Genomic DNA, 27,527 nt, shown 5'->3' with positions numbered 1-27,527 from the left:
CGAATATAGAGTATATTGTAATAAGGCTGTAGTGTTTCGCAACATGTTCTTGGTGGATGGACGCTTACTAACACTCAAAAGTTATTTTATTTCACCTGTTGAATCTTTACTTATATATATATATACATATTAGTGCTGCCTTTGTGAAAAAAAAAATGATAATGATATACTTTAAAAGATTATGGTTATTTCACACTATTTTAAGGTTTCCTTGTTATAGTGTAATTCTACAGTTAGTAATATTAATTAATAACATGAACATACTATAGGGTTAGGGTTTGGTTCAGTTGCATGTAATTGTACATAATTTTCTCACATTACTAAATGAAACGTGTAAAAAAGATATAAAAAAAAAGTGTTACCGAATACACTTAAAGCTATGGTCTACGATTTCAAAGATTGTTCATTATTAATAACCTCGTTTAGATGCTGGTTATGGTTCTACAGTACAATCCTAACAATATGAAGAAAAAAAAGAATGAAAAAAATCCATTCACTCTATTGGGTGTACAGCTGCAGAGAAGTTGACCAATGTAAGCTGTCCGGCCGGACAGCTTACATTGGTCAACTGCTCTCATCCAATCCCCCGCTCCACTTGACGCTCGCGTCTCCACCCCAACGCACCCCACCCCGCCCCCCTCCTGCGACATGAAATTTCGCGGGCAAGCAGCTGACAGTCTGGTAGCTAGCAAAGTAGCATCAGCTCAGCAATGCAGAAAAAACAAACCGAAAAAAACGACGCTGACACGGCTGACTTTTTGTTGAGCAGGTAAGCATTTATTTATACTTTTATGGTGTGAGGTGTTACATAAATAGCTTTTTATCAGTCTGACAACATGCTTATGCTGCCGGTCGGCATTGGAATGTTAGCCGTTTAGCATCGCCTATCACGGGTCAAAGTAATTATATTTCTTGAAGTGCTTGAATATATTACAACTGTGAATATATTACATTCTGTTGGAGCCGATCGGAATTTGAACAAGATGCGCCGATGTTTACTACCGGTGATCACAGCTTGACCGAGTGACGTTGTTCAGGTCGTTTCCCGGTGGGAGGGATCAGGTAGCACAGAGGGGAGGGGGGTGTGTGTGGAGGGGCGGGATGAGTTTTTTAAAACGTCTCAGGCTTTCTCGACCGATTTTCAACATCGTAGACTACAGCTTTAAGTGCAAACTGATGAATGTTTTCAGACACTTACCGGCGGCATGTTAATTGCAATTAAATGAAAATGTATTATAGCATGACTAAAGTACATCTTTAATTGCATGATTACTTATATTGTCTTTGAAACATGGTTAAAGCACTGAATGTAATGACAAGCATTTGTGGTTAACTTAAAATATATGTTAATGTAATTTCTATTGAAACTTGTATATTATGTATTTATATATATATTTAATCGCACATTTGTAATGATACACATTTTTAAAATACATTAACCTCAATGAATAACACACTACAGTTAACATTATAATCAAGTATTTGCATGTGCTTTAGTATGCTAGTCGACACTTTAAAAGAACAACACTTCGTTAAAGTACGATCAGTGGCGGTTCTACATTGAATTACACCCTGGGCGAGACCCCCTTCGAGAAAAAATAGTTGCATGCCTTTATCTTTCGCTCGTTTCTAAATTGGGCACCTGATGGCTTTGACCTTTCTTTTTGTCTCTTATTTGGCACTCGACATCGACAGTCAACAGATTTCCCCTGATCCCCCCCATAACAACTGTCACTCACGACGAGTCACGACCAGAAGTCAAGACTAAACTCTATCTATCTATCTGTCTGTCTGTCTGTCTGTCTGTCTGTCTGTCTGTCTGTCTGTCTGTATATCTATCTATCTATCTATCTGTCTGTCTGTCTGTCTGTCTGTCTGTCTGTCTGTCTGTCTGTCTGTCTGTCTGTCTATCTATATGTTTATCTGTCTATCTATCTATCTATCTATCTATCTATCTATCTATCTATCTATCTATCTATCTATCTATCTATCTATCTATCTATCTATCTATCTATCTATCTGTCAAAAAAATAAAGATTTCAGTGTTTTTTTCTAGTGTGTAAAGCTAAATAAATGCAACATGGCCTCTAACACAAATCCTATAATGCTTCACATGGCGAATGTGTAATTACTATGAGCAATTATCCGCATGCACGATGCACATTTCCCTCCATTAGAAATGGATACGCTGTATTATATCGGGGTTAGCTTCCAATTACCGTGTTTTATGTCGATGCTGAGGTATGATTTATTATTTATTTAAGAGAATGATACGGTCTCTGGCAATGTAACACAATATATCTTTCTATAGGGCTTTTCGGCTTTATTTTTACATCACGAGGGATAAATTGCGTCTCCTGATGTGTTTATGCTGCATGATAAACATGGACAAAGTTTTGTCCTTCAGTGAACGGTTTGCAGTTTACAGTAAAAACAGGGCGTTGCTGTGAGGTTTTAGTTTCTGTGTGTAACTGGTGTTGTCTGCGTTGTGTGGTTTTTTGGTGAAATAAATAGACGGACATCAACTGACGGCTCGACTATTCAGATTCAACTTTATTGTCATTGTGCAAGAGCCAATGAAACACAGTTAGCATCTGACCAGAAGTGCAAACAGTAAATATACATAGGTTAATAAATCTAAACATATATAACATATTATAGAGGAGCAAAAAATAGGATACAGGTGCAGAGACGAGTTCGATGTAGTTTTCTAAAAATAAAAATAAAACGACACCAAGTGCAATATATTACATAATGCAGTACAAGGTGCAAATGTAAAGTATAAACACAGAAAGTGCATTATTGAGAATGAGATGTGTGTGTATATCACATCAGTGCAAAATGGCATTATGAGGTAGGACGTTACCTTTAATTAATCATCTGGCGGAAGATAAAGTAGAAAAAGCAGAAGCTAAGCAACTGTTCAAGGTTATAAATGCAAACAATATTTGTGAGAACTTTCAGTCAGGCTTCAGGGAATACCATAGTAAATAAACTGGCCTTTTAAGAGTGACCAGTGATTTACTGATGGCAGAGAAAACACTAAATGCCACTTCACGGCTGGTTGCATAAACTGCCAGGACTAGTCTGAAAAGTTAGTCATTACATGTAGATTAGTCTGATTTGATACCTAATTGATTTCCCCTTGACTAACGGCTAGTTCACACTGATAATGGCTGTGTTTGTGCGACTGGCCCATGGAGCTTCACAGTGACTGAGGTACTGATTTCATTTGACTGGTAAAAGCTCTATAGTGTTTTATTGTTCTAATTGAATGCATTGATTAAATGCAAGAATTTAGCACTAGACACAAACACCCAACAAAGTTGGAAATAATACCATTATATGGGTTACAAATCCCTGGAAATCAATTAAAGGGAGCAAATATTGCCTCGTAGTGGATAAGTTAGTTTCTGTCACTCACAACCATACAGGATATGAAGAATATGAAAAGGTACCAGCACAAAAATACAGAAAATCGTAAAAGTAACACAAAATATTGAGATTATTGCACACCCCAGTTACTGTTGGTTTTCTGAGTGGTTTATAGCCTGGTTTTATGTGGTTGCGAGTGTGTTCTGGTTGGTCTCTTACAGACATGATTCAAGTAATCATTCACATCTTGAGCACAAGCGTGAGATAAGTTTATTGTATGGTCTGATGCGGACCCTCACACACACACACACACACACACACACACACACACACACAGAGCAGAGGATATTATGACAGCCCTGGTAAATAAGCCGAAGCCGATCACGACAGAATACATCAATCACTCCTCCGTTTTATTCCATTATGTAAAGTCCTCCCACTCCGAGGGGACAGTTCAAAGTCAAGAGGACCTCTGGCAAAACTTTTCACGGCAAACATGATTCACTGTCACCGTCAGGAGCGTCAGCGGTGGATATGGAGATAATTCACCGCATCTGGACTGTGGATGCTCTACATGCGGTCCTTAATGTGAAATAAAGAAAGTTCTGTCATCGACTCTCTGCGGCGCTTTCTACCTGTTGCTCGCTGATGCGAAATCAATAACACCTTTGGATCTCTGTAATGACTTTAACATTGATTCTCTTTCCCGTTTTCAGGTTTGCAGGTCATTTTCCCCGAATACCTGCAGGAGAAGTTCGTCCAGTCGGCTCTCAGCTACATCATGTGTAACGGGGAGGGCGAATACATCTGCCAGAACAGCCAGTGCATCTGTGAGTGTGCCGACGAGTTCCCACAATGCAACTGTCCCACGACTGACCTCCAGATCATGGAGAACACGCTCATCGGCATGACGGAGACCTGGGAAGCGTCTTACAGTGACTTCGAGAACTCAGGTAACACTGAGGCCATGTCCACACACTGCAGAAAGTGATATTCTGACTTAATATTTTTGTCCAAATATCTAAAAATTCTTAAATCAAGATGTATTTACTAACGAGTAAGATACCATAAGATATTAACTCTTGTTTTCAAATGAGTTTTTGCCTAAAACAAGTAAAATGATCTGAAACAAATAATCTTGTTTCCATTTGAATTATGATTTTTTCTTACCCCGTTGATTTTCCCCCCAGAAAACAAGACATAATATCTTATGGCAATTTACTACTTTAGTAAATGCATCTTGATTTATTTTTATTTTTTTATATTTGAACTGGAAACAAGGCAGAAATAAGTAAGAAAAGCGTTAATTTGCAGTGCACTAGTTTGAAAACATGAGAAGAGTTTTAGCGTTTTAGACCACATATATAATGGTGAGGGAGAGCGACCTGGACGATCAGTGAATGCTGAGATATTTTGCTAAATTAAATGATCATTGTTACAGTGTAATTATACATTTAAGTACTGAGTAATATTAATTAACTACATGCACTTTCTCTAAGGTTAGGGTAGGATTAGGGTTTGGTTGAGGGTTAATTGCATGTAATTATGCATAAGTTACTGTTATTACTATGTACATGTAACATATGTAACAAGGACACTGTAAAATAAAGTGTTACCTTTATTTTTCCATCTGTATCATCTCAGTGAGCTTTTGTGAGGTTTTACACACGTGCAGTAAATGTGAATTTAGCGTTTTCCGACGTTTCAATGTTGATGAGCAACTTTTGGAAAACGCCTGAATTCGACAGACGGAGAGCGTTTTTAATAGAAAATGTATCCGGATTAATGTAGACGTAGCCTGAGGATAGTTCTGCCAAAAGCCGGAGATTTTATCTCTCACTTTTCGTCGGAAATGTCCCTTCAAAACCTCAAATTGAGTGAGCTTGCAGAACGGCGCCACACTGATCTGACAGCATTAGCGGGCGAGTTAGCTCGTCAGGACTGTCAGCAAGTCTGGCCTGGTGCCAGTTTTACCATGCATTGTCAAATATGACAGTTTCACCGCGCTACACATCATGACTAATAAGTAGACGTGGCGACAGCGAGCATCGAGTCAGGTGTTGTAATCATTGGCGGATCGATTCCCACACTTCCTCGGCTTCACTAATTGGGCTAAGTGACGTTTGAAGTCGTCTGCATTGATTTAGCTGGAATTTAACACAAGACGTCTGTTTGCTCATTCAACAGAGGAGCAGCTCTCGACTCTTCACCAGCGCTCATTATACGCCAGCTATCTTTATAGGCATTATACTTGCCTTTTCACTCATTTCCTAATGCAAATTACTGAGAGAACATCATTTAGTTATTTTCATCCTGTCAACAAACCAATGTAAACAAGTTAACTACATGTACAAAACATTATCCAGTAAAGTAGGTATGCACTTATGCAAAAATATGCATTAAAAGGTTCAGAAGGGTTGGTTCACGCAATGTTTCATTGTTCATCCCATACTAAAATCTATTTTTATACAAGTAAATAATTCTGTACATTAATGCTGATTATTTGAATGGCTTTGCAATGCATGCAACATAAAGTATACAATGAGATTAATATATTATTACGTGCATGCTATTACAGCTCAGGCTTTTAATGCAAAACTTTATACAATGTGTAACGGGGTCCATGCAAGCTGTGGAAACACTAATATATATATATAGAATATAATTTATCTAATACACTTTTATTCAAAAGTTTGGGCTTTGGCAGACTTTTTAATGTTTTTGAAAGAAGTCTCTTCTGCTCACTACTGTATTTATTTGATAAAGAATACAGTAACAATTGTATGATTTAAAATAGCTGTTTTCTATGTGAATATATAGTAAAGTGTAATTTATTCCTGTGATCAAAGCTGAATTTTCAGCATCATTACTCCAGTCTTCAGTGTCACATGATCCTTCAGAAATCACTCTAATATGATGAGTTGATGCTCAAGAAACATGTTTTGCAACATTATAAAATACTTCACTTTTAATGAATTAAATCCGGCCTTGCAGAAAAAAAACAATCAATTTCTTATGACCTCAAACTTTCAAATGTTCATCAAACGAACATTAAAAAAACCTGTTTAAATCAAGTCAATGCAAGAGCGTAACAAACGGCTGCATATTCAAATGGTCTAGTCTCTTCAAGGTCTCTTCTTACCTTCACTTTAGGTGAGAAAGTCTACGCTTTAAATCTAATTAATCAGCTTGTTATATGCGAGCCACCTTGTGCCGAAAACTCTGCATAAGACTTGCATGCTAACTTCTCTCTTTGAGCCAATCTGCAATAAAGCAAGCATGAATAATTCAGAGACCCACAATGCTTTCTCTGGGAGAAGAGGCACTTCTCACGCTTTATTGTAACAGTCAATTTCACCCCACCGCCTGGACTCGAATCACACGCCACGGGCGAGAGCGCTCCATTCCCACTCCCAAAAGATGGATTCATAGAAAGGCTGTGCAGGTTTATGAATGAATGTTATTTTCCAACCAACTGTTTCTCAGATATAAGATCTGCACTGCTGCAAATATGTGCATTTACTTGCATGATGATATGTGTCTGTATCTATACTTTGGATCACTTTTATTATTTGTAGACGTTTTAATGACACATTTGTATAATAAAAAGGAAGAGTTGTAGTTAAAAGTCTCCATAAAACAAACAAAACAAGCTCTAAAATTTAATAAGTTAACACGTTTTACAGACACTTCATATTTAATGGTATTAGATGATTGTGTTAATTGCATGTTATAAATTAGACTTTCATTCAAACATTTGTAATTGGTTCGTGAAAGGTGTTTTTATGCATGTTTGAGCTGAGTTATCACTACGTCGATTCAAAGTTTCTAAAAGCTTTGTTTCTCCCATTGCTGCCATAACTCATAGTTAATGTATAACAACAACAAACAAACCTGTAAAGTGTTTTACATGTGTGCACTGACACTGAAACAGCCTCTTTATGTTAAGTATGTGCTTTGATTGCTATGAATTTCTAGGCCTTAACTATTTATAATAACTTCTGGCTACAGTCAGAGCCATAGAGAGAAAGAGCTGCGACACTCCCATAGACCTCCGTTGTAAATAATGGCGGCGCTTTTAACCGCCCACTTCCGGGATTTGAAGAGCGGAATAGTTCTAAACACTGTAATTTTGGCGTTGGACCCCATTCACTTACATTGCTGTGCGTCGAGATGTTCCAGAGTTAAGTTGTTGAAATATCGACCTCTTTTGATTTGTCAACTGTCTATTTTGTATCAGAGGCCCTTTGCGATGCTTATACTGGTCTTCATTTGTACATGCACAGCGTAATTATTTATATTTTATGTTGGTTGTTTCAACCAATTCTCAAGCACTGCCTGCTAGCTAGTGCGACTTCGTCAGCTGTGACAGTAAGAGTTCGGTAATGAATCACTACCACCTTTATAGCAACTTTTATTTAATTAAATTTTTTGGGATATACTAACTTTTCATTATGTTTTATTGTCTTGAGTGAAGCGGCTTGTGAGAACAATGCTGGACCTCTAGGATTGTTATGGGATCACCAGTCCTGTCTGTTTCATGGATCACCTGCCCCTGGCTTTTGTTTTTCTTGTTCACACACACTCACACAAGCACACATTTTTGTTGTCTGTCATTGTTTAATAAAAAATATTTAAGCGAACTCTGAACGGACCGCCACGGCAGACCTCTTTGCGTAATCACGAAGGTATACTAATGGCTGAATCAAAATTTATAAGCAAAATCACGGGAATCAATAGCCTAATACAGCCCAGTTGTGCTAAAATAAATATCATGAGACGTCCATCATCAGATGAATGATATGGAATAGTTAAGTTAGAGCCGCTAAAGCCAGTGCTACTACCCATGCGAACATGAACACTGAGCTTTTCCCTCCAAAAATATAGCCTAAAACTTATCTCCAAATGCAAAACTGACATTAACAAAATGCAATAATGCACAGCTGAAAAAAGTACTTGGGTGTGTGTTTTATTTTATATTTACCGTTCAATAATGCAATCGCTGCTGTCTGTCCCATAGAAGAGCATGACAGCCAGCGTATGTTTTAGAACTATTGGGGCTTACATGAACCACGTGACAGCCATAGCGGCGACATCAGAGAGTGTCGCAACTCTTTCTCTCTATGGCTCTGGCTACAGTATAACATTAAAGGCAGATTGCGACATATCTGGCACTACAGTATCTGTTAGATCTGTAAATCCTCTAGAAACACAATCTCAGGCTTCATTAGTCCACTAAATGGAGTAATGAACAGTATGCGAGATATGAGGAACTCAAAAGCATCAATAACATTATAACCGCATACAGTTAAAAGCAAAAAAATGATGGAGAACAGGAGCTAGATAGTGACCTTCGGGATGTTTATGTGTTTTTAATACTAGCTTAACCCCGTTTCAACATTTTTAGCTGTGAAAAGTCATTCATCTGATGACGACTATTAATATAGCATTGCAGAATGGTTGTGAAAGGTGAAAGTGAGCGTTGTTCTGGGTAAATCGCATTTAATGCCACTCACACGCCGACAGACATCTTTCACCTCGCTGATCAAATATTTCTGAACAAAAAAAACATAAAGCAGAAATGGGTTACTCCCCAAGGTGATTGCTCAATATCCACCTTACGAGCACACTAGCTTATATATTATTAACCGTTAATAAAAGGTCCAAATAAAACCAGACACTGCGATATATTTATATAGAGCAGAGAACGCTCAAGTTGAGTCTGTGAACCTCAAGGTCGCCGCAATATTCCTCTGGACCGGCCCGAGGAGAAAGCGCTCGAGCGCCAAATGCGGCGTGAACAGATGAATCTCCTGAAATGTCAAGCTTATGAATTAGGGAAGTGATAATTGTTTGAACGTGTTAATAATGTCCTACTTTAATGCCAATAAGTTCTTAAATCGTCATCATCACCCAACCCATTATTTTGAGGTGTGACTGACTATAATCGTCTCCATTTTTCAGCTGGCTTGGGCGTGAGACGTCATTCACAAGTTACATTCACAATCCCAGTCATAATAGGGTCGAAAATTAGGAAGCCTCTGGAATTTTTTTTTTTTGGTGTGAAAATGCTGCACATTAGTTGAGAAATACACTCCAAAAGACCCAGAGGCACCTGGAAACTCTTGAAACTTATGTTTAAACGCTAGTACAGTTTATAAAGGTCTTACAAGTCACTTCAGGTGAAGACTAATTTATGTGCTACTAATTTTAATCATTTTGAATTCTGAATTGAATTAATCACAGCCACTTACGCAATTATGAAAGGGTGCACACTTTTGCCGTTAGGTTATTTTGAAATGTTATTTTTGAAATAAGTTGTAAATTTTACATTTAGGGCACAAAAGTTCTGATGTGATTTATCTTTGTTTCTTTTTTTACGTCACACAAATAAGCTGTTCTAACAGGGGTGTGTAGACATTTTACAGTAAGACAATCATTACTGCTGTATATATACAGCACAGTATAAAAGAATAGTTAGGAACACAAAAACAACACTTTTCCTTTTTGCACACTCTCACAGCGGAGAGGTTATCGGTCAGTAAGTGTTGAGACACGATCCACAATGTGAGAAATCGAAACTTTAAACATGTCGAGCCAATCACCTGTTTACTATAGATACTCACATTAGACCAGACAGTTGATGGACCCCATTGACTTTCATAGTATTTTTATTTTCCTACAATGGAAGTCAATGGGGTCCATCGACTGTTTGTTTACAGACATTCTTCAAATTATCTTCCTTTGTGTTCAGCAGAAGAATTCATACAGGTTTGAAACAACTTGAAGGTGAATAAATGATGGCAGAATTTTCATTCTGAAGTGAACTATTCCTTTAAGGAGCACAACTGATTATACCGTTATTTCTGTCTCCTCCTATTCAAGTAGACGGAGCTGTAATTGCATCACTAGAAATAATGTTCTGCCTGGGAACAATGTGGATATTTAGGGCTTAGCACAGACATGTGTGGATGTGGGACCATCCTGTGATGAAATAATAGAATATGTGTCAGGGTTGGCTTGGAGGGTTGAGGCGAGGACTGAAAATGGTCTTTATTAAAGCCCAAAAATAAACAAAAACTTCCCTGTGGGGAAGAACGGGCCGGCAGCTGGACTCGACAGGACTAGACAGGGAGCAAGTTAACACGAAGTATGTTATACAACGAACTGGCACAGGTCTGAAAACACAAGGAGAATAAATAGTGCAGCAAACAAGATAAAGATGGAGGACAGGTGGGACAAATCAACCAATAATCAGATAACCAGAAGGTTAAAGGATGTTCACCTAAAAATTCAAATTCTGTCATCATTTACTCCCCCTAAAGTTGTTTTAAACCTGTATGAATTTCTTTCTTCTGCAGAGCACAAACGAAGATAGTTTGAAGAATGTCAGTAAATGATAAAAGAAATTACATTTTTAAGTGAACTGTCCCTTTAAGACAATAGACAGGAGAGCACATGGCACATAGAGACAAACATGAGAGCCATGTTCTTCTCACACTAAAAACTAAAACAAGAGCACATGGCTGACGAACATGATCACAAGCCATGTGCTCAAACACAAAGACAAAACAAGACACACACACACACACACATACATACACGCACACACAGCTAATGAGAACACTCATAAGCCACGTGTTCACACAAGACATAACATGGAAACATGCTACACAAGACACACACACGCGGACAGAAGAGCGAACTCGAATCCACACGCTCACAAGAGACAGAGCGCACGGAGAACGAGAACAATATGACTTTAAGGCAATTTACACATGGAAATGTTTTATATCAGAACGTTGTCAGTGTTATGCATTCAATATTTCAAAGTTATTGTTACTATAACTAACAAGGTGCATATGTATCACTGTATGACATTTTAAAAGTAAAAACTATTCAGACACTATTTTCCAAAGTACAACACTGTACATACAGTAAAATGATTTGAGTGATCGTACAAATGCTGCACAGAAACAATGTTTCAAAAGGTGCACATTGGACACAGTTTTAGAAGAGAGAGACTCTTGCAATAAGCATTTTCCAAAAATAAATACAAATAAAAAATAATTGCTTTGATGTACTAATGTTTGCAAGCTCTGTTAATTACTGAGTTTTTTTGAAAAAAAAAAAAAAACATTGAATGTCTTAATTCATAAAGTTTGCCAACAAATCCCTGGAGCACTGTATTATTCTGCTTTGTTTTCAGAGTTGTTTCTCTGAATATTGTGTGCTTATTTCTTCTGAATGGAGGAAAACTGACCAACTTTCTCTAGAATAGTCAGAATTCTGCTATATATATATACATAGCAGAATTCTGACTGTTCCAGAGAAAGTTGGTCATATATATATACTCATGAACTTCTTTGTTGGAGAATAAGCTAAAATATGTACCAGGCTTAAAAAGTCAAGAGTCTTGCTTCCAGGTTAATGTCTGAGTATAGAGCAGAACTGCATGATTTTATTAGTGGCTAAAATTTAATTAAAACTTCAGTTAAAACATTAAGCGGTTTACTAAAATGATTCAGGGTTTAAGCCCAACACTAGCACTGCATACATCTTATGAAAACCCCAAATTCAAAATCTCAGAAAATTAGAATATTACATGAAATAAAAAATTAAAAAAGGATTTTAAATACAGAAATGTCGGCCCTCTGAAAAGTATAATCATGCATGGTTATATATACTGAATATATTAGTTTCAACCTTGAATTTGAATTACTGAAATACACAAACTTTCAAACGATATTTGAAATTTTCAGGTTTCACATATATATATATAATACCTATTAAAAAGTATATTCTTTTAATGTCTGTTCCCTCTTATTCTGGACTAATAATTTCCATCCAGTAACACATCAGTAAACACATCCGCTCTGTAGACAGTCGCTGCGCTGGGCCTGAGGCGGTTTCTGGATTCAGATGTCACACTGTCGTTTTAATAGCGTATCAAACACATGAAAGGAAACAAGCAGGTGGAGTTGTTAAACACCATGAGTGCATGTTTAGACCATAATATTGACATCCCCAATATGACCATGCTGCATATACTGTATTTTAATGGACATCACCCAACCTTGACTGCAGTCGAACACACACTCTTCCCCTGTGTGTGCCTCCAGATACAGGCATGTTCATGCGGACTGCGTGTCTGACTGCCTTACGTCCGCCATATGATTCCTGTACCACAGCACACATCTGTGTTTAAAGCAGGGGTGTCCAGTCATATAGGGTTAAAGCTAAAATTAGCTTGTGAAATCTGGTAACCCATACTCAGAATTTGTCCTCTGCATTTAACCCATCCAAGTTAGTGCACACACATTAGAATAGTGAGTAGTGAACACACACACACACACACTGCAAACCATGATGTACACCCAGAGCAGTGGGCAGTAGGGATGTGCTTCTCCATAACTGAGGCCGATGTGATACGCATCTCGATGCATTGCCAATGATACGATACGTTAAATATACATAGGAAGCAGCTACTGATGCGATACGATTCATCCCATTACGATGCAGTGCGATCCAATTTCTATTCAACACAATGCGATTCAATGCAATATACGATGCAATGAAAAAAAAATATTGGTCACTTTCTAAATAATAAAAGTAGAGCGCATCTACTAATAATTATGTATAAATAAATCGTTTTTTACCGTTTAGAAACGGTGCACCCCGATACAAATGCCAATTTGTATCCGATGCACACTTTTTTTAAATCGATGCATCGCATTGTTAACTTTTATGCCGATGCACCGTTGCGAATCGGTGAACCTTACCATCCCAAGTGGCCAGCCATTATGCTGATGCGCCGGGGGAGCGATTAAGGGTTCTGGGCCTTCCCCAAGGGCACCTCAGTCGTTTACTGGAATCCAACCAGCAACCTTTGGGTTACCAGTCGGCCATGACTGCCCCTATAAAAATGTTACCTCATTTTGCATTTGACTCTCCTTTTCCCCAGAAAAACTGGGATCAGGAGAGTAAGTGCTCGCCGCCTCGTACCCTCAGAGTCCACAGAGAAATCCTCCTTCAGTGACGATGTCCTCAGCTTGATGTGCAGAAAAGAGACGTGATTAGGAGATTCTGCGGCCTAGATCTTCCCGATGAGGAACTATCTCCTCTGTTTGAAGCACAGGAGATCTCGCAGACCTGTTCTGCACTTGAGCATAAACTCAATTTGACTCTATTTACTCCAATAATACACTTTGCTGGTCATGGTTCAGTGGAGGATTTTGTTAAAGTTAAATGCATTTTAAAGCTAAATGCATGAATCTGGTGAACTTTGAGAGTTCGGAATTAAGAGCTCCATTAAAAAGTCTGTTCCTGCCTTTTAACCCCTTTCCCCACACATCCCATTTTGGCAAGTGGGGCATACATACCCAAAATAAAAAGATTTCTGCTCATACTGTAAGTCAAATCTGAGGATGTTATCTCTAAAACTATGAAGTTTATGAAATATTTTCTAAGACCATGTTGTGTGTTTTTAGAGAAGGCCCATAAAAGACTAATATAAGATTTTATTGCCCTGTAAACACCCACTTGAAGTCTTGTCTATGTCTGGTGTGGTGAACTTCCCCATTTATTCCATTTCTATTGTTCTCACTCGACAAACCTTTCACACATCTGCCGGTGTGTTGTTCAAAGATTAAACCAAAACCATAATCTTTAATAAGATGAAATAACTTGCTCAAGCTTTAATTTTTAACTGTCGTTACCCTGTCCTCACAGGAAAGTGGTTAATGTTATTAATGTTAACTAGTCAAATGGCTGTTTAGTCATTGTTTTTGGGCTACTGTTGTAGGTAAGGCAGCCTTTCTAAGCTATTAACTCATTGAAAATCCTATTTCACTTTGAAATTGACACATTATGCGAGTAAAATGCATGCCGAATGGCTTTGCATGATGACTTTAAAAGACACTGAAAGATTTGAAAAATAGGACATGGAAATTGTTCGGGATTCTGAAGGCTCTCTATGAGTATCAACAGTGTTTGTGGTTAAAATCAATCCTTGTCCGTAAAAGTCAATATTTTTCTCCATCTCCCACAAAGTATCATTATGTGGTTTATGTGGATATGCTTTTGTCCTCCATTATATGAGCGCCTGTCTCTCTCTGTCCTTCTCTCCTAGATGAGTTTAAGTCTTTCCTGAAACGGTTGCCCGCGACCCATTTCCTCCCCGTGAGCAGTGTGCACCTGCTGTGGGGCAGCGACTGGGACCTCCAGAACCGCTATCGGCTCCTGCAGAGCTCTCTAGAGGCCCAGAGAGTGAAGATCCAGCGCACAGCCCGCAAACTCTTCGGTCTGAGCATCCGCTGCCACCACAACCCCAACCACCAGATGCCCAGAGAGAGGTGAGAGACCTGATGTTCCCTTACTGAAGAATACAGCAGGAAAACAGCCTCATAGCCCAGCAACTGCTCACATTAGAGCTAGCAAGCATTTCCCCATTCATTTTCTCCATAGGGATTTCAGCAGATTAATGAACTAAACCAAACAGCTCCCAATCACAAAATTACTGGAGTGTATTCCTAGATAAAAGGTACATGCACTTCAAGTTTTTTTTTTTTCCCTTAATGAAGTATCCCAGCTGGGGCATTCATTGCCTAATGGTTTGAGAGTCGACACATGACACATGCAATGAATGCTTACAAAAAATATTCAGGATAATGCAGAAAGAGTGATTCTGGACTGTAGTGTCTTGCACTAAGTATCTTGCACCCAGCGCAATTAACTTTGTACACCGACGCATGTATCATTCCTATTTTGCACCCGACGCACAGCGGACTTTTCCCTCCACAGACGCACGTCAGTAAATTAGGGAATGAACTTGCGCTCCCGAGGGCGGTTCAGCGAAAAGAGGAGGCGTGTTCCGGTGCAAACGTTCCCTGGTGCTATTTTGCAGTTTCAGAAAACAACTCCGCCACAGACCAGGAGAAACCTCGTCTAAAGTCAGTGGCGTGTTATTCAGATGCTGTTTTAAGGGCGCATGCTTTGCCATAATGTAGCGTGTGCACAACGCACACACACTTTGCTTCTCTCATCTACACACAGATGCAGCAGTTTTCATTTTGCAAATCATACATAATTACAATGGAAAATATTCCACACGAGGGAAATCATTGTTGTGTCCATGAAGATGTAAAAAAAATAGGCATAAATCTAGCTTACACATTTACCCAAATTACCATACGCCTGTTTAAGCGAAGCTAATCTGGGTGTGTTTCTCCATCCCCAATGTCACTTCTCTGTGTTTTACGGCCCTGATGAGAACGTCGGTCTCCTCGGCTGTGAACCGCTCCTGGCAAATCCGCCGTTATAATAGCAATCCGCCATGGAACAAGCACGCCTGCTCTTAAAGGGAATGTGAGATGACGCTCTGATTGGTTTATTTCACGTTACGCCCAAACCACACCTATGAGTAATGAAGCGACTTCAGACCAACCCATTTTAGATTTAAGTCGGGCGCAAGAGTCATTTATCCCGCCGGTATAATAGCAACAGCGGCCGAGATCTGCCCACAGCATTTCGCGTTTGATACTTGCGTTTCAGATCGTTAAAATAGGGCCCAATGTGTCATGTAAAAAAAAGAGATTCATTCAAACTCTAGTTTTACAGAGCCAGATCTATAGTCTCAAATATACACTATAATCAAACTATCATAACAGTGTAATTTTAATGACCTCATCTGTCGACATGATGCTGGTGCAAACATCCACATCTCTGTGATCAGATGCTTTCTGAACATAACTTTGATTCATTTTTTTTTTTTTTATGTTTTTTGCCAGAACGTTCCCTGTTAGCTGTGGTACAGTTGATATGGATAAATAAAAGTGCTGTTTCCAGACTGTACTGAAATTAAAGAGTGCAGTGTCAAAAGTATTGCCTTGAATGTAGACAAATAAAGTAAGCTGTTCATCAACTGGACTTATTATATGCACACTATTAAATGCACATAAAATAAACTACAAACATGTTTATATGGTTAAGCAGCGCGAGAGCATCAGCTGTCACTAATGTGGAAGTGGCTCACCCACGCTCCAATGGCGGCTTTGACAAGGTCTGTGCTGAAGCGTTATCAAAGCCGAGCAGAGCATAGTCTGAGCTCTGTAGGGCTCACATCAAGCGCGTTTGATGGCAAGAGCACAGAGAGAGAGTGTGTGTGTGAGAGAGAACGACAGATAGAGAGGAATACAGAATGGGATTGACTTTTTTAATTCCAGGTAAGTTGTTATCGGTTCAGTGTAGTGTGCCAATAGACAAAATTCCCTGTGATTTTCGGGGCTAATTCGTTAAACACTGGACTTCAAAGTAGAGTGTTGTTCTGCTGGAAGTGAGAGAGTCTATTTCTGTTTATGTGCAAAACTATATTCATACTTCAAAGTCAGAGCAGCTAGTTTAGCTAACTGATAACAGTGCACCAAATTAGCATCCTATTTTAATAAACTAAGCAGCAGGGTAACAATTCGTCACGGTAAACAATCTGGGGGAAAGCATAGAGTTTGAATGCAATCCTCATGGTTATACACCTCGTCTTAAATTAGCTCTTTAAATAGAATCATACTTTACTCAAGCATGCATGCAATTCCGTTGAACATGCTTAATGTATGCAATTACTGTGGCGGTAACAAATCTTAGTACTCAAATATCCTTAAAAATGTCTGTACCATTAACCTAGGGGGTTGTTTTTTCTGCCGCGCAAAATGGCATTTCACACGTGCATGAACTGAGTTTTGCAGATAAATGTTCGTCTCACAAATCAGAAAGTATTTCGAGCAAACGAAAACTAATTTTGCATTAAAAATAAGTTTGCAATTGTGGCAGAAAAATAACCCCACATTAACCCAGATGTGTTGTGGTCCATAAGTGCTTTTCAAATGCTGCTCCATTAAGCTTCAAAACCTTTACATCGTGCATCTTTTCCATGTTAATCCAAGTTTTGGTCCTAATCAGCCACAATGCAACGCAACAACCGACAGTGGATTATATTTGAGAAGCGGTTTCTATTTATGTGACGTCGCGGCTGGAACAACAACATACAAAGTATGACAATGATAATCTCATGTACTGATTATGTGCTTTATTTAATGTTAAAAGAATTTAATTTGAGTTTGAATATCATTAATAGCCGTACTGAAACTAGAACATTGAATGCTTATATTAAATTAAGATCACAAACTAGTTGGATGTTTTCCACCTCACCACTCACCTTTACTTATCCAATCTTAACTCCTTATGCTTTATTAATATATTTTCCTTGTGCCTTTTGCACCAAGCACTTATGGACTGGCTCATAACCCGCTGACACACTTAATGTGCAATTTGTGTTGTTCATGTCTGTGTATTTGATGTTATTGGGGGGTATATGTGAGGCATATGTGTGGAATGTTGTGTTGTTTCAGTGTATTGTTGTTAAGTAAGTTGTATATATGTGAGCATACCAAGACAAATTCCTATCAACTGTAATGTTGAAATGGCTAAATAAATCTTGAACTTGAACTTGACCTTGAACTTGAACTTGAAAACGACAATAGATAATTCACCTCAGATCTTGAAAATAAGTGAAAGGAAACAAGAACGTTCAAACTGGGAAAAACCAAGTGTATACCATGACAAAGATTGTTTCTGTCAGTCTGTATGCATTTTTAATAGTGTTAAAATAGTGTCTTTTTTATTATTATTATTATTATTTATTTTTTTTTTTTTTTTATGTGAGTACATGTGCTTGCAGACAGACTCCGCCCACACACTCTTCTGATTGGCTGTGATTTTTGATTGATTGATGACATGAACCGATGATGCGTGTCTAATGTTGCAACTGATCTTGGGTCAGTTTTATAGTATAGTGTAGGTTAATTTTTAATTAATTACATTAATTTAATACTTGGAAAAGGAAAATGATACTTAATTGCTTCTACTTGGTCTAGTTTGTCAAGCCTGCACAAACATTTGACTACAAATTAATAGACACTTTGACAAAAAAATATATATATTTCATGGTATTTATACTTATAGCTCCCCAAGTCATGCTTATAATGCAACACACACTTTGTATTGTAAATTGCCTTTTTGAATAGAAATCATAAAATCGACAGAACCATTTGTGTTCATTAAGTCCTGCCCTACATTTTCTCCAGAGACAATCTAGTTTCTCTCATTAAAGAAGGGTTTCTGAACCATGTTTCATTCTGTTCAGATCATCACAGACTTTCAGCTGCAAGGATACTGTAACTTGTTAAGCATGTGAAAAGTTTGCATCTGTAAGCGTAGGCTGAAAACTTGTTGAGACGGTTGTTACTGTTATTGCTGCCAACCATTGGTTTCGCGAAAGACACGCCATTACATCCCATATGACAAGCCAAGAAACATAATGTGAAACCTATGACTGAACACAGACAATTGATGCATACAGATATCAAGAGTTAGAGCGATTCGAATGCACATGTCCAATTTGGTGTATTACTTATACTAATCATAATACACAATTCTTCCACCAAGGAACATATTTCATTAGCGACTGCATGCACTGTAACTGTATCTTCTCAGATCAATGTAGAATTCATTAATACAGCGTTCATTGAATTATGTTTATTTTAAACTCATTCTAAGCATCTGAGCTCAGATCAGCCCTATAATGGCATATATTCCCGAGATGTTGCTGTGCTGTCACTCAACATGTCGACTCTGTCTCCACTGACCTGCTCTTTGGCCTGAAGGCCCTGATGAAGAAAGATGGCTGCTCGCTTGAGGAAGAGTTTCTCGTTGCTCATTATTAGCAGAAAACTGCCTCCATCCGCCCCATAGACTCCAGAGACAGAAGTTAACTAACTCAATTCTGCAGACATTCCTCCAGTTTGATGGCACACCAATTATCTAGAGGAAGAAAAAAACACTTGGCTCCAAACTTTGGTTACTTGTGATTACTGCCAAGTTTTCCCAGAAAGTTCCTACTTCCAAGTTCTGAAGTCATTATTATGATACTTAATGTGCTTTTGGGCTTTAATGGGCTTTTTAGTGCCACTGCGAGAGAAAAAAAGAGCAGCTAAAAAAATGCTTTAAGAACGTTTTGATAATGTTGCCATTAAGTTAAGCTATAAAAGCGTTATTTTGTAATGTTCTCTGGATGCTAAAAATGTAAACAACGTTTTTAAAACGTTTTTTTTTCTTCTTCTTTCTAATGTGGACGTTAGAGGAACATTCCATTTCCTCATTCTTCAAACATTATGGGAATGTTACTTTTGAAAGTTCTCTGAACATTCCGAAACAAGTCGTAACATTTAAAAAAAACGTTAGATGAACATCCAACTGAAAAGTTTTTTGTTAACATTTTGAGAACATTATTAATAAAGACCAGATAATTTGAATGTCTATTAACGTTTCTGGAGGAATGTTTGTTCATAACTTTTTGAATGTTAGAAAAAAGAAAATTCGTTCTTAGCTTGGTGTTTTAGAATGTATTTGATCCGATATTCTTTATATGTTGTCACAAAGAATGATGTGAATTGTAGTTTTGTTCCTGCAATACACACACACACACACACACACACACACACACACACACACACACACACACACACACACACACACACACACACACACACACACACACACACACACACACACACACACACACACACACACACACACACACACACACACACACACACACAAATGAAATAACTGAACACATTAAATTGCATTGACAAAATAGAAAAAGCCAGTAGCTTTGGTAATTACGTTCATGTGTGCTCGTCTGGTAAATACAATCGCTCTGACATGGTTTGAGAGCTGCATATGTTCCCCTCTATGATAAGTAGATTACACTGCTGCTTCTATTTTAAGGGCAGATCTTCCATATATACTGTGATAGATTAGTGAGATATCCCACTCGCCCGTTCTTGATGCAATAGTGCCGACGCACAAGGTCTGTCTGTGGAACCACAGCTCAGCTTTAACCTCGACTTTCTCAATTATTGGCCTTTTGCAAATCGTGCAGTTTCTACTTTTAGGGAAGCATCTCAAAGTCAGCTGGTGTTTATTCCTGGCAGAAGAAAAAAAGCTGATGCAAGTTTTACATGAATATTTTGGCTTTATTGTTGCTCCTTCCTGAGTAGAGTCCAAGATCAGGTAACCTGAAAAATGTACCGTTGGCTAAAGTTCCCAATAAGAGATCTTTTAAGGCCATTTCCACTCGTGATTCGATTGATTAGTCCAAATCCAAGTTTGATATCTTCCTTCCTCATGCTCTTATGTTTCTCTCATAAATCATACATTTGGGTTGGAAACACTGTACTACTGCAGGTAACAACTCCACAGTGGGTGATGCCCTTTTCACTCTGTTATTGAACTACTTGTCCACTTGGATTTACCACCAAAGCTTTACACTCACAGAACAGCACTTGCAGTTTTAAATGCGTCACAAGAGGCAAAAATAATGTGAGCTGTGATCCGAAGGCAGTTTATTTGGAGACAAGCAGCTATGAGCAATATTCTATAAAAAGTGTCACAGAGAGCATGAAAATGTGCAAATTATACATTGTTAATCACGGTGGATTGCTTTCATACCAACTGCAGACCTTACTGGAGTTCACATGAACCAAGAAATTAGATAAATGTAAGAGCGCAAAAAGAACTTTGTGGGTGCAATGAAAATGAATCAAAGTAATTTGTTTTTCAATAATAAAAGGATAAAAATAGACATTTACTGTATAATCAATATGATTTAAGCTATAAAAACGTTATTTTGTAAAGTTCTCTGGATGCTAAAAATGTAAACAATGTAAATTAAAGAAAATGAAAAAATTAAAAAGTTCTGCATAATGCAAGACTTTTAGTTATAAAAAAGCCCAAAAAAACAACGATAAAACTGGGACTCTTATTTTGAAATGTCAATATTATACTACTTCCGGTTGCTCATTCAAACAGATGAGGGAGATAAAACATGCAATCTCCAACATTACGACACTGTTACAGTTCATCAAGAGGGAGAAGTGCCCTTAGGACCCGAATAAGGAAATTCCGCCCCATCTGACGTCACACATGCCCATACTCGAAAAAAACTTTCCGAAACTTGTGACAAACCGGAAGGAGTATTTTTGTTACAGAAATACTCCTTCAAACGTACAATTTAATTTTTGAAACTTTGTCCATGTTTAGCATGGGAATCCAACTCTTTACCAGTGTAAAAAACTTCACCCCCCCTTTAAGCAGCGAGTTATGGCGCTGTGTGGGATCTGTGTCCAAAAGCACCAAACGCTCTTGTATGAATCACACACATACAGTATGCAGATATAAACACCTTTTGATGCTTGGCCTGATAAATTGCTCTGGCCCGAGCAAAACCCCAGCCGGTGCTGAAGTGACAGATAGATTCACGCCTCGGGGACTTCTGTGCCATTTGACGACAGAACGCATCGCAAACGCCACTGTGATATTTAATCAAATCAAACGATGCAATTAAACAAGTAACCAAACCATGCTGCCCAATTCAGTTTATGCCAAGCCACAAAATTACGCTTCCTGGCTTGTTGTAATTAATAAATGTTTGTTGTTAAGCTCTACCTGATAAACCACGACTGTGAGATGATGCACATTTTGAGGGAAGAACAAGACTCTTATTTACACCCACACAGAACACAGACAGAGCGGTTATGCAATGTGGCTTTATGTTCATATGCCTCGAATAAAGTGAAATATAGTGCCAGTCTGTGAAGGAGGGCTTCAACATCTAAATCTTTCCATTGCATAGGTAATGAGCAAAAAACATGACCTGCATATTTTGCTGTTTTCTGCAGTAACAAACAATTTTGCATAAATAACAGAGCTTTGCATTTTCTGAAGATGTTTGCTATGCAGAACTGAACCACAATGCTTGGGTGTTGTGGATGTTTGCCAAGATGTTGGTTTGTCAGTAGCAGAACGAGTGAGACGAGTTAACCCACGCCACAGACCTTAGTCAGATTAGACACGATATTGAATTTAACATGGATGAAAACTAGACTGTCAGAGACGCACAAAGCCTGTTTTTGTCTACTGATTTGTTTTCTTCTTCTGGAAAGATGTTTCGTCAGCTGAACAAACAGTGCTGTTAAACAACAGTGCAATCCACTGAACGCATTTCAAAGTCCCTCTGTGGTGAAAATCAAGCGTTTAATGTAGTTAATATGTGTATGTGGTGTTTTTAATATGCTTTAAGACAAAGCATGTGTAAGTTCATAAGTCGACAGCATTGCTGAGTATTTCCTCCTTAAAACTGCAGTGAACCAAAGACAGTCTCAAAAACACGCTTTGAAATCGTTGGTGTTTCTGACGTCACAAACTACCTTGAAACCAATCAGATCAACGTGTGATCGTCAACCAGTGGATCTCTGAGCTGAGTGAGTGGAGGCGGGGCTCATTTGCATATTCATAGAACCGCGCATACTAAATGAGGCGAGGGTGTCGAGTTACATTCATGCTATTTTAAGGCATGAGGAATTTGTTTTTAAAGGAAAAAAACGCTTAAATATGTCATTTTGGTGATCAAAGATGATTTTAAAGGGATAAAATGATTGACTACAGGGGGACTTTAAGTCTGTCCCTCTCAGCCTTGTTTTCATTCCTGTCTAAGGTTTGTTGGTTGAGCTTGGTGTAATGCCAACACAGAGATATCTGACAGGTTGCAGTATCGCTTGCAGCATCTTTAACTGAATAAAAGAAATGAAGCAGATATACAGGCCTCCCCTCAGTCCGTATGGCTTACTCTACTCTCCACTCATCCATCATCCATTAGAACAGAAATTGCAATGATGTACGTCACGCAGTTTGTGCAGAAGAGCGCTGTGATGCCCCATTACAAACACGAGGATGTGAAAACAAACAGCATTCTTTTCCGTCGTCTCCATTTCATCCCCCATGGCGAACTCAAGTCAGCCACTTGTTTCAGCTAAATAAATAAAAGTGCAAAATAAAACCAGAAAGCCACTATTGGGAAAAGCATTTAGACATATGGGAGTCAGATCGCATAAAGCTTGCTTATTGCGAATAAATATGAAAACAAAAAAAAACAAAATACAATATTAAATGCCACAAGCGACTTTACTTCTAATGGCTTCAAATTGATTGGGACTAATCTTAAATTTTTTATTGGTCAAGTAATCTGGAGCGAACTGAAAATCAAATAACGTCTGGCTTAGAATATAGCTTTATTTATATAGATTGAATGCCACAAGATGCTTATTTTTACAGGTTTACCATTTCACTTCCCTACTGATTCCCCAAGGAATGTTCATATTCATTGCTTTCAATTTAACGTTACACATCTAGTTTTAGAAACGTGTTTGCATTTCAAAAACATTGATATAATTAGTCACACTTCCACTGGATCGCACAAGTTTTGTGATTTGTACAGCGATGCATAATTTACATTGCCTGGCAATTGGTTTTTACAGTAGTAATATTATTGATTCAACTGAACTGACACTATCAGATCTGAATTTGAACTGAATTGAATTGAGTTGAATAATGACACTTATCTTACTTAGAGCTGATCACAAATACATGTTAAAAAGTTTTCCCATTTAGCTATGAAAATGTCATATCTGAACGTTCAATACGATCAGTTTTTTAAATGGTTTATGTGAAACAATTCATATAATTCTTCAAACATTATGGGAACATTACATTTGAATGTTCTCTGAACGTTCCAAAGTAAGTAGTAACATAAAAAATAAATTAAAAAAATTAGACGTGTTTTGAGAACATTATTATAGACCAGATAACTTTGAATGAATGTTAGGGTTAGGGTTATTAACGTTATTACTGGAAGAACGTATGTTAATAAATTTGAGATAAACTTTCTAGAACATTACCTGTGAGCTCGGTTTATACCTGGAATTGAATTAATTTAATAGCAAATAATTACCACTTTAAGCACAAATGATCCATGAATCAAAGTTCCCATGTTACATGATACATTTGTTACATTTGGTTGAGAATACCAAATTCTTAGTGTAGCCTTTTTGTCTCTCTAACACCATCTTCAAGGGATATCTAGTAGGACTATCTTTTATCCGACTCTGGGTTTATTAACATGTCATCATAAGCTTTAGCACTTTGTCTCCCAGAAATCAGAATTCCGGCGTTGGTTTCTGCAGCAGAGAAGCTCCAAAGGCTTTCAGAATGACAAGGCAAAGTGCCTGCGGGGAGAGAAAAGACGAGGTGTGCATTGGGAAAATTTGACAGAATACATTATCCATTTTAGTGATTAGACTGTAACAAACGTCAGTACGCTGAGGCGGTAGCTTTGTGCCTTTGGACTTGATGCTGCATGATTAACCCTCTGGTGCTCTTCGGTATATTAGACCGAAAAAGGTAACTTTTTTTTTTTTACTTCATCGGAATGGTACACAACTTGGTAAAGGTTTTGGCACTTGCTATGTGAACACACACACAAATCATGGACATGATTTGAAAAGATTAAGTGGTGCTGGAAAAATATTATTCACATTTGTGCTGCATTGGAAATGAATGGGAGACGAATTTCATCTAGTAAAATCTTTTGTTACTGCAGCCAAACAACATCTCACTGAAAGCTCTTTTTTCTAGATATCAAGCTCAAATTTGGAACACAATTTGTTTAGATTAATGGCTTTGATTTTATTGCAGTTTTAGAGTAAAACGTGTTTTTAAAAATACAGATTTTTTATAAAAATTGAAAATAGTATTTTTGTGCATTTTCCATAACAATAAACATACAATTCTGTAACTTTTTTTTAAGTTCACTTTTAAACTTTTTTTTTACTTCAGCAATAATTTTCCAAGTGTCGTCTTTAAAAAAGAGATCAAACTTAAGTCAGTGCTTTAAAGCATTCAAGATTTACAGTTTAATTTGGACATGAGGTGGCTAATTCAACCTCACTCGTATGAATTCGTACGATCTTTGCTAAATCGTACATATTTTACGAGTTGCCCAATTCGTATGAATTTGTACGAATGACCTACTCCTGACCCCACCCCTAAACCTCACATCACTGGAGTTTAGACAAATCGTACGAATGCGAGTGAGGTTGTGCAAATTCTTACGAATTGGTCGTGATAATATAGCGTTGGAATAAATGGATTATAACTACTGCGTAAATATGGTGTAGTACCATAAAATTCCCCAAAAACACAAAATATTAAATAAAAAAAACATTATCAAACTAAAATATAGTACATTCCTTTCATTGATATATATATATATATATATATATATATATATATATATATATATATATATATATATATATATATATATATATATTGCCTTGACTGTATTATTCTTTGTCTGCTTTCAGATCGGTACTACAATGGCTGATATAAAAAAATAAAAAAATAAAAATGTATATAATTAAATAAAAAAAAATACAAATAAAAAAATACAAAAAAAAATAACATTTTGGTAAAAATTCGCCACGTGAAGAGCACCCCCCACCTGCCTTGACTGCATTGTTCTCTGTCTGCTTTCAGGTCGGTGCTTCAGTGGCTGAACCGCGTGCAGTCGTTCCTCTACTGCAACGAGAACGGCTTCTGGGGAGCGTTCCTGGAGAGCCAGCGCATGTGTGTGTGCCACACGGGTGCCACCCTGTGCCAGCGACCCATTCCCTGCGTGATCGGCGGGAACAACAGCTGTGCCATGTGCAGTCTAGCCAACATCTCCCAGTGCGGATCCTGCAACAAGGGCTACAAGCTTTACCGCGGCCGATGCGAACCGCAGAACGTGGACTCGGAGCGAAGCGAGCAGTTCATCAGCTTCGAAACGGACCTGGACTTCCAGGACCTGGAGCTCAAGTACCTGCTTCAGAAGATGGACTCGCGTCTCCACATCCACACCACATTCATCAGCAACGAGGTGCGCCTGGAGACCTTCTTCGACCCGCGCTGGCGCAAGAGAATGTCGCTAACGCTCAAGAGCAACAAGAACCGCATGGACTACCTGCATATGATCGTAGGCCTGTCAATGAAGATCTGCCAGATGCGAAACAGCAGCGTGGACCCGATGTTCTTCGTCTACGTGAACCCGTTCAGCGGGAGCCACTCGGAGGGATGGAGCATGCCGTTCGGTGAACACGGATACCCGCGCTGGGAGAAAGTGCGAATCCAGAACTCCCAGTGCTTTAACTGGACCCTTCTGTTGGGAAACCGATGGAAGACGTTTTTCGAGACGGTGCACATTTATCTCCGAAGCCGAGCCAAGGTGCCGACGGTCATGCGCAACGACACCGGTCAGGGCCCGGTGGACTTATCCGACCCCAACAAGCGTCAGATATACATCAAGATCTCAGACATACAGGTGTTCGGATACAGCTTGAGATTCAACGCGGATCTGCTGAGGAGCGCCGTCCAGCAGGTCAACCAGTCGTACACGCAGGGAACCCAGTTCTACTCGTCCTCGTCCATCATGCTCCTGCTACTGGACATCCGGGAGAGGATTAACCGTCTGGCTCCTCCGGTGGCTCCTGGGAAACCCCAGCTGGACCTGTTCTCCTGTATGCTGAAACATCGACTCAAGCTCAACAACAGCGAGATGATTCGCGTCAATCACGCCTTGGACATGTACAACACCGAAATCTTGAAACAATCGGACCACCTGACTACCAAACTTTGCTGAAAAACAACAACAACAACAACTGGGAAGAAGAAGAAGAAGAAGAAGAAGAAGAAGAAGAAGAACAAAATATTTTCTTTCTCGGTTTGATTTGGAATCTTTTGCTTTGCTTTTTTTTTTTTTTTTTTTGATGTATTATTAACAACTTTGTAAGTGTAATTGTTAAACGAAAAACTAAAAATACAGAGAGAAATCATTTTAGCTCACTACTAAAGGAAAACAACAACAACGAGAAAAAAAAAAAAAAATGACTGTATCATATTTGTCGAAGCATGTCTGTCATTTTCCTAATTACGAGAAAAGAAATCACAAACTATTAAATTCAACATCCAGTGACACAGAGGCCTTGATTTTACTTTGAGGGAACAAAGGTACATCTTAAACTGCCATTCTTAACACGTTTTTAGAGATTTAACGTAAGGGCAGAACCAAAATACAGGAATTAATTTCAGACACTACCATGATGTTGTCATACATGTTTTATAAGGATTCATTGACTGTACTGTGTCTTGTCCTTTCATAGAGA

At 38.3% G+C, this 27,527-nt stretch overlaps 1 protein-coding gene across 1 annotated transcript in view; it reads left to right on the top strand.

Moving 5' to 3' along the window:
• The window catches only part of brinp1 (bone morphogenetic protein/retinoic acid inducible neural-specific 1), a 175,234-nt gene extending 148,219 nt beyond the window's left edge, over window positions 1-27,015 (top strand). The window contains exons 6-8 of the mRNA XM_081365496.1: window positions 4,092-4,328; window positions 14,507-14,729; window positions 25,864-27,015. Of these exons, the coding sequence (XP_081221622.1) occupies window positions 4,092-4,328; window positions 14,507-14,729; window positions 25,864-27,004 (1,601 nt within the window). The 3' untranslated portion in view covers window positions 27,005-27,015. The remainder of the gene's footprint in view (window positions 1-4,091; window positions 4,329-14,506; window positions 14,730-25,863) is intronic.
• The last annotated feature ends 512 nt before the right edge of the window (window positions 27,016-27,527 follow it).

Source organism: Scardinius erythrophthalmus (genome assembly GCF_964197995.2).
Source record: "Scardinius erythrophthalmus genome assembly, chromosome: 5".
NCBI lineage: Eukaryota > Metazoa > Chordata > Actinopteri > Cypriniformes > Leuciscidae > Scardinius > Scardinius erythrophthalmus.
Note: the sequence above shows the minus strand (reverse complement) of the source record. Positions and strands in the feature narration are given on the sequence as shown.